Source organism: Balaenoptera ricei, chromosome X (genome assembly GCF_028023285.1).
Source record: "Balaenoptera ricei isolate mBalRic1 chromosome X, mBalRic1.hap2, whole genome shotgun sequence".
Lineage (NCBI taxonomy): Eukaryota > Metazoa > Chordata > Mammalia > Artiodactyla > Balaenopteridae > Balaenoptera > Balaenoptera ricei.
In genome coordinates, this window is record NC_082660.1 from 135,653,585 (window position 1) to 135,661,836 (window position 8,252).

General features: G+C 36.5%; 1 protein-coding gene across 2 annotated transcripts in view; it reads left to right on the forward strand.

The window, feature by feature from the left end:
- The window catches only part of VAMP7 (vesicle associated membrane protein 7), a 66,182-nt gene extending 60,363 nt beyond the window's left edge, over window positions 1-5,819 (forward strand). Inside the window, exons 6-7 of one of the 2 annotated variants that reach the window (XM_059910150.1) lie at window positions 26-118; window positions 4,035-5,819. In XM_059910150.1, coding sequence (XP_059766133.1) covers window positions 26-118; window positions 4,035-4,234 — 293 coding nt within the window. In that variant the 3' untranslated portion in view covers window positions 4,235-5,819. The remainder of the gene's footprint in view (window positions 1-25; window positions 119-4,034) is intronic. The other variant, XM_059910151.1, reaches the window with a different exon arrangement.
- The last annotated feature ends 2,433 nt before the right edge of the window (window positions 5,820-8,252 follow it).

Below are 8,252 nucleotides of genomic sequence, written 5' to 3' on the forward strand. Positions count from 1 at the left end.
ACAATTCATGCTTTTTTTTTTCTAGTCTGTCACCTTCAAAACAACCAGCAGAAATCTTGCCCGAGCCATGTGTATGAAGAATCTCAAGCTCACAATCATCATCATCATCATATCAGTCGTAAGTTTTTGTCCTTTTAATATATGATCTTATTTTTCAATCTCTAAGAAATTAGGTGCTGGAATTCTTTCTCAGTGATTAGCACTCTGAAAAAAAAATGATTAGCACTCTGAAATGAGCTACATATAACTTTTAATGGTGAAACACATGACCAGGGATTAGCTTTCCTATGAAGTTACTGTGACATAGCATCTCTACTTAAACCCCATTTCCCTACTGAGAATTCTTATATGTAAGTAGTCGTTTAAGGCATTCCAGATATTCCTGATTATTTAATGGTTTTCTCACTGCTGAAATGGGATTCTTTTAAACTTACGTTTTCTAATTGAGTGAATATTTTCTAATTATATTTCTGTTTTCTAGTTAATTCTGTTTTCTATTTCTTTGTTTCTGTTTTCTCTTTTCTAATTCATCTGTTTTGTTTCTGGCAACATAATTTTTGCATAATTACATAATTTTTATTAGTTGTAATAGTTTGTCAGTTGATTCTTCTGTGTGCTGTAGATCAGGAGTCAGCAAACTTTCTGTGAGGTCCAAATAGTAAATATTTTAGGCCTTGCAGGTCACATACAGTCTCTGTCACATATTCTTTTTTTAAACAACTTGAAAAATATAAAAACCATTCCTAGCTCACAGGCAATGGCTGTAGTTTGTTGACTCCTGCTATAGGTAAATTATGATACTGTCTGTTAATAATCTTAACCTCATCATTTATTTATACACACACACACACACATTTCATTTACAAGCAGTGCTGAATAATTGTGGTATCAGTAGGAATCTTTATTTAGTTCCTGGTTTTAATTGGAATGCTTCTAATATTTATGAGTGATATTTACTATGAATTCTTGTTACTTTTATTGTGAAGTTAAAGAACCTTTTATTTCTAGAGTGCTAAAAGTTTTTTATCAGGAATAGGCATTTCACTTTAAGAAATGATATTTCTCTACCCAATGAATTGATGATATAACTACATTTAATATTAATATATTGAATGACATTAATGAAAGCACTAATAATTAACTATTCTTTCATTTCTGGGATAAGTACTAAGAGGTCATTATGTAGTATTCTTTTAATGCATGGTGAATTCAGTTTCCTAATACTTACTTACTTACCCTTGTCTATAAATATAAAGTAGTCTAGGGACTTCCCTGGCAGTCCAGTGGTTAAGACTTCGCCTTCCAATGCAGCGGGTGCAGGTTCGATCCCTGGTTGGGGAGCTAAGATCCCACATGCCTCGTGGCCAAAAAACCAAAACACAAAACGGAAGCAATATTGTAACAAATTCAATAAAGACTTTAAAAATAGTCCACATCAAAAAAACTTTTAAAAAAAGTAGTCTATATGCTGTCCTCCTTTTGGAACCCCAATATAAAAAGATATTGGACCTCTTTGAACTATCCTGCATGTCTGGTAACCTTTTCAATATGTTTAAACTCCTTTTTTGCATCACATTCTGGGTGAATCATTCAGCTAACTCTTCCAGCTCTGTTCGTTCTGCTATCCAGTTCTTTTTAAAAATTAATTTTTAAATGTTTAATTTTTTAAAGCCATGCTTTAAATTTCTAAGAACTCTTATTATTCTTATTTTAACATTTTTTTTTCATGGAACTTGTACTTGTTAACAAATATACTCTCTGCTTGAATTTGTCTGGATATATATTCAGAGATATATCACAGGGAATTAGTTTATGCAATGGTAAGAGCTGGCTAGGCAAGTCCAAAATCCACAGAGCAGGCTGTCAGGAAGGGCTGGCTGGACCTGAGGGGCAGGAGCAAAGCTGTATATACAGGCAGAATATCTTCTTCAAGGAAACCTTGGCTCCACTCTTAAGGCCTTTTAACTGATTGGATCAGGCTCATTCAGATTATGTAGGATAATCTGCCTTACTTAAAAGTCAAATGATTTATGAGCTTTAATCACATCTACAAAATACAGCAACACCTAGATTAGTGTTTGATTGGATACCAGTGCACTGTAGCCTCCCCAAGTTGACACACAAAACTGACCTCACAGAAATGTAGTTAGTTATGTTTATATATAATGGGTATATTTTTAAAATTTTATTTCCAATATGGTAAGTGTTGATAGTTATAACCCACCTCTAAACAAGAGGTCTTTGGAGTCCTCACTAATTTTTAAGAGTGTAAAGAAGTCCTGAACCAAAAGCTCAAGAGCTGCTGCTCTAAGGAGTGGGGGAGGGATGCTTTGCTGTGGGGGTAGTTTGTGTCTGGGCAAAGCAGCATTTCCTCCTCATCCTCTTTTCATTTACAGATGCCCAAAGTTAACTCCTAGCAGATATCTCTGACTCAACTCCACTTCTCATTGACCCCTATTGAAGGTCTTCCACCTTAGACAGCTGGACCTGCCTAACAGAGAAGGGCAGCTATAGCTCTATTAATGTTATACTGGAAATTGTGCCTTGATTGTCCCCTTGTTCAGGATCCTCAGGTGGCACATTCTTGGCTTCTCAGCTTAGCTTCTTCCTCCTTCTTTGGTCTAGGAATTTAGATTGATTTATAAAGGTAGATTATTATTAAATTCAGATTATATTTATTGATTACTTATTACATGCAGAGTACTTTGCCAACTTGCCAACTCTTTACCAAAAGGTGTTGTCACCTAACATTGCACTTCGGCTTTAAAAATCCTTATATTTTAGCTGTGGCAAATAGTCAACTTTCTATCAAATTGGAATATCTGTGTTTATGTGAATATGATGAGTAGTTTAGCCTATTTATTAATAACCAGAATTTTCTATAACCCCTACCCCCAACATTTGTAGAGAAGTAAGGAAAAACACTTTGCTGACTTTAGGTAGGGAGCATGTAATTCATAATGTATTTTTTTCTAAGTGTGTGAGTAATGAAATCAGTCACTTAAAGATTTTAGAAAGTTGTAATTTAAATCAGAACAAAATGACTGATTTAATGCAGTGAACCTAAATTTTACAATGAATCTATTTTTGGAATGTAGTAATCTGAGCAAGCATATGCCATGCAGAATATCATAATTTAAAATTATAATACCATAATTAAAAAGCTAATACCTCTTTTTTGTTTGTTTTTTTCAATTTTTAAAGCTTTTTAAAATTGAGATACTTACAGGAAGATGCACATATCTTAAGCATACAGTTCAATGACAGATTCACACATTTGTGTAACCCATACTTTCACCAAGATACAGAGTGTTTTCATCCCCAGAAAGACGGTTCATGTCATTTCCCAGTCAACCCCCACCCCCAGCTGAGTGGCTACCATTGTTCTGATTTCTTTTGCTGTGGACTAGTTTTGCCTCTTCTAGGACTTCACGTAACAGAATCATACAGTGTATCCTGTTTTTGAGTCCTAAAACGCTAGTACATCTTTATTAGGACTAGTATTTTTGCTGTGTTACTTACATTGGGTAATTATAATTATCACTGTTATCCACTGAAAGGTTCATGGCAACATTTTTGCTCATAGGTGATATAGATGTAGAGTCTACTCATGCTTTTTAATATTTTTAATCATCCTAATAATGAAAAATTAATCCATGTGCAAAACCTAAAAATGTACTTAATTACAAAATAATACTTAAGGGAATTATGCTAATTTGTGATCTTTATGACAATGATGTTATCAGTAGAGTTGCTTATATATTTCCATTCTGCATACTTCCCAATGAAGAGAAACGACCCCACTGCTTTCCTTAACAGAAAAGAAAACAGTGGAATTCAAGTGGATGTGAGTTATATCAAAAAAGATCATTTTAATTCCACTTCTGTCTTCGAAAATACTTGATTAGTGTATTGTATTATTACACAACTCCTACCCTAATGGAACCAATATTTGTTCATCAGTCTTTATATATTATTTAGGAGCCTATGATAGATTCAAGAAAATAAAATTGCCTTCTCTGCCCCCCCCCCAGGTATTCATCTATATTATTGTGTCACCACTCTGTGGTGGATTTACATGGCCAAGCTGTGTGAAGAAATAAAAAAGTTATCATTAACCAAGGATACGAGAGAACAAGGAGTTAAAAGCAATCCGTGTGATTCAAGCCTTTTAATACTGACAGATGGTGTCTGCCAGTCTCTTCAACCCTCTTCTTTCTCTCTTTTTTTTTAATATTCTTCTATGCCTCCAGATTTATCATTGTCCTATCAACCAATTTATTCCAGTGCACTTCAGACTGAACCATTTATTGCAGCAGTAGCCTTAAAAAGGCATTTTGTTTCTTTGGTTTGTTAACTAGTGTCATCTACTTATAGATACATTTTTGTTTATAACTGCACAAAGCTATCACCAAGGTAGAAACCACCTGTCTTATGAGCTGTCTACTGAAATTATGGATGACCTTTGTGCACACAAAAGTTCAAGAGACAGATAGTATTGCTAACATCTTGTCTTAATGTCTTTTGATTTTGAAGGGTTTTAAGTGCTTGAAAATAAAATACATGGAAAATTGTTGTTATTTGGGGAATTGTAATTAATTGTTGGTATTTCTAGGAGCCCAAGCAGGTAAAGTATTAAACATTTTATCTCAGTCAGATGGGGAACGTTTTGCTAGCCTGTTAGAAGCAACAGAATTATCCTTGTCTGCCTATTATTAACTTTTAGGAAGAAAGTTTTGATCATTCACAAACCTCGCAGAGCTTGATATCCTCTGTTTCCCCATTGCAGTTGATTTGAGAAGACGGTGGTTTAAATATTGTTGAAGGTTGTGGTTTTTTACATATTCCTTTTTCTTTGGTGGCTATTTAGGGCAATTGTATAGATAATAGAATGGGTAGTGGAGGGAGTGGGGAGACACATTCCTCTGGCTCACCAAAGAAAAAGAAGAGAACCACAGTGGAAAAGCCCAAACTGAATATAGTCAGCAATCAACTCCAGGGTTTGGGTTTGACTGGTGTTGAATAGTAGTTTGAGCATCCTTTGTGGTTAATAAGTTCTTTAATCTACCTAGTTTTGAAGAATTCTTTTGGGAAACTTGAGAGTAGACAGTATGATACATAGAAACAGTACAAGACATTTTAGCTAACATCCATGTAACTGCAGTGTGAAAAAAACTGGAGTGTAATCATACTGCTTTGGCTACTCTGGCATCTGTTAGCTAGTGTGTACTTTTGGTGTGTATCTGAAAGGACAGCATTTGCTGCCCTAGATCTAACTGCATTTATTTATCAATAAATGCCAGTAAATGGAAATTATATTACATTTGACTATTTTCCCAATGAAAGAACAAATTGGTCTGTAAAACCTAGTCACCTGTTTAGCCTCATCATGTGCCTTGAATATTTGTGTGTCACATAATCTGGCACCTGCTACCTGTTCTTCCATCTATACCTTTCAATTCATGCTGATTCATTTATTTGACATATTTTCAACTCCCTGGAACTCTTTTCCTGGTGATCATGTATAGTGCAAATGTTTTTTCAGTCCTCTTTATCAACACTAATGCCTTTTAATTACATCAGCATTTCCTATTGGAAAACACATTTGTTCCATGAAAACATTTGGCATTCCTTAATAATAATTTCCAAATGTCTTTAATCCAAAGAAAAAGACTTAAAGCTTATTTCCCTTTCTTATACACACCTGAATAAAAATGATGTGCATGTTTTAGGGATAAATTACTTAACCATCCCTTGATCTATTTATGTATAAGAATGCTTTTTAAAGCACATATCTTGTTTTAAATGATGCACAAACTGAAGGCATTAATAAAATTTAAGAGTAATACAATGAGTTGCTTGTTTTAGAATTTCTTCCTGTAATCTAATTTCTTCTGATGACATTTTTTTTTGAGCTTTATTTTTTTTTCTTTAAATTTTATTTTTATTTATTTATTTATGGCTGTGTTGGGTCTTCGTTTCTGTGCGAGGGCTTTCTCCAATTGCGGCAAGCGGGGGCCGCTCTTCATCGCGGTGCACTGGCCTCTCACTATCGCGGCCTCTCCCGTTGCGGAGCACAGGCTCCAGACGTGCAGGCTCAGTAATTGTGGCTCACGGGCCTAGTTGCTCCACAGCATGTGGGATCTTCCCAGACCAGGGCCCGAACCCGTGTCCCCTGCACTGGCAGGCAGACTCCCAACCACTGCGCCACCAGGGAAGCCCCTTCTGATGACATTTTGCCATAGTTTACAGAACAAAAGTATTTTACTTACGCTGAAAATACATTTAAAAGTGTGACCTGAAGCCTTACAGTAAAGAGCTATAGCCCTGTCTCAGGTGTATAAAATTTCTTCAAAACCAAAAGACACAAAAGAAGTTAAAAAAGTATGTAGGTCATACCAAAACCAATGAAAGATCATGAAATGACCACACAGCTTCTACAGCCATCATCCTGAGACCATGGTTGAGACAGAACAGGAAAAGAACCCCAGGGATTGTAATCCAGTTCAACACAACTCTGACTGGTTCTGAAATAGATGGCTCAAAGGAAGGCATTTGAGGGTGAGAGAGAATAATTTGTTGGAGCAAAACAGATTTAGGTAAAGAAAAAAAGAAACAGAGTGGCAAAGATCAAATGTACAAAAACTGGGCCACAACGAAACAATAATCTGTCACTTTGGGTCTTTGAACCTAGGTAACTGAAGTCAAGAATGGTAGAATATGTTTTTGTACATGCTAGAGCAACTCAAAAACAGCCCATTTAACTCTCCCCAGGCCTCCTCCAGGTTTCAACTGAAGTGTGCATTCCCTAACCGGACAGTTAGAGGGGGGGGGAAAAAAGGCTATTTGGTTGTTATGAACAAAGAAAGAAGTGGTACAAGCTAATTATTTCTCTTTACTTTGAACCCTTGGCCACAAGGTCAAATAGTGTCACAGTCCCTAAGTTTCCTTCAGAATAGATGGACATGGCTTCCATCAGATAATGATTCTTCCTTGCTTAACTCTGCTTTTCCGGAGTAAAACAGAGCCAAGACAAGTATTACAGAAGCAAGGGGTTTAATACTGTCTGCAAGCTTATACAGGTGTATGACAAAGTAGGAAGAGAAAGTCTGGAAGGGAGGTGCCAGGGGATCAGAGGAACAGTCCTAAGCATTTCCACTTAAAGTGCTAGTGCTGTTGAACAGGTTGGAGCTTGTTGGAAAACCTGAGAATCCCTACATGTCTGTTTGCCAAAATAGGTGTGTGACAAGAGTTGTGTGGAAAAGAAGCCACAGGCTCAGTAAACCTGATGCCAAGTACCCAATTGTGTCCCCAGTTGGTCAGCAGGGCCAGTAGTCAAGAGGATGAGCTGGATGCAGAGTGGAGGAGATTGAGAAAAAGCTGGGGTATGTCAGGCTCCTTAGCATCTTCATGTCTGACTGCCCTGACCTTCTAAGAGTATTGGCCTCCACTTTCCTTCTGCTTTCCAAGTCTTAACGTGAGTTCATTTCACTGGCAAAACAGTTCTAAAAGCATATAGGGAAAGGAGTTTTAATGAAATTCCCAGCTTCTAGCAAGAACAGTGGTAGCAGTCTAGCACAGTCAAGTTCTTCCTGTATTCATTTTTAAGATCAACTGCTTCATCTTATGGAGAAAGACCATTTGGGAAGTTAAAGCATTCTTTTGGTCAAGGTACATTGTACAAAATTATTTTGGATTCATGTTGTTTATTAAAACAAAACGTCTAAATTCAAAATATATTGTGACTTGTTACATCTCTTCCAAAAAGAATAACTGAAAGAGAATTCATATGCACAGGTTGACACCCTGATTTACTTGTTTTTTATTTGCATTCCAATTTGGACCAGCATAAAGGAAAGTTTAAAAGTCTCATGAACAGAGAGAGAACATTAAATTCAGTAATACCCCTTACAGACTTCAATTCTGGCCAAGATGGAGTAACAGTGACTGTATTTACCCTCCCACCTGAAATAACCCAGTAAAGGACAAAATATTTGAAACAACTGTTTTTAAGACACTGGACTCCAGGCAATGAAGGGCAGTGATATTTCCAAGAGGTGAACCCAATTATTGCCCCAGCTTATTATGTTGAGAGAGTATCCAGGCTACAATGGAGTGAGAAGGAACCCAGGAAGAGCCTGGAAGATTCCGTGAGTTGACACATGACAGATATCCAGAGATGTTTGCAGGGCAGGGCATGGTACTAAAAATGAGACAGTTGCAGAGAGAGGACTCTAGAGATCTGAGGAAAC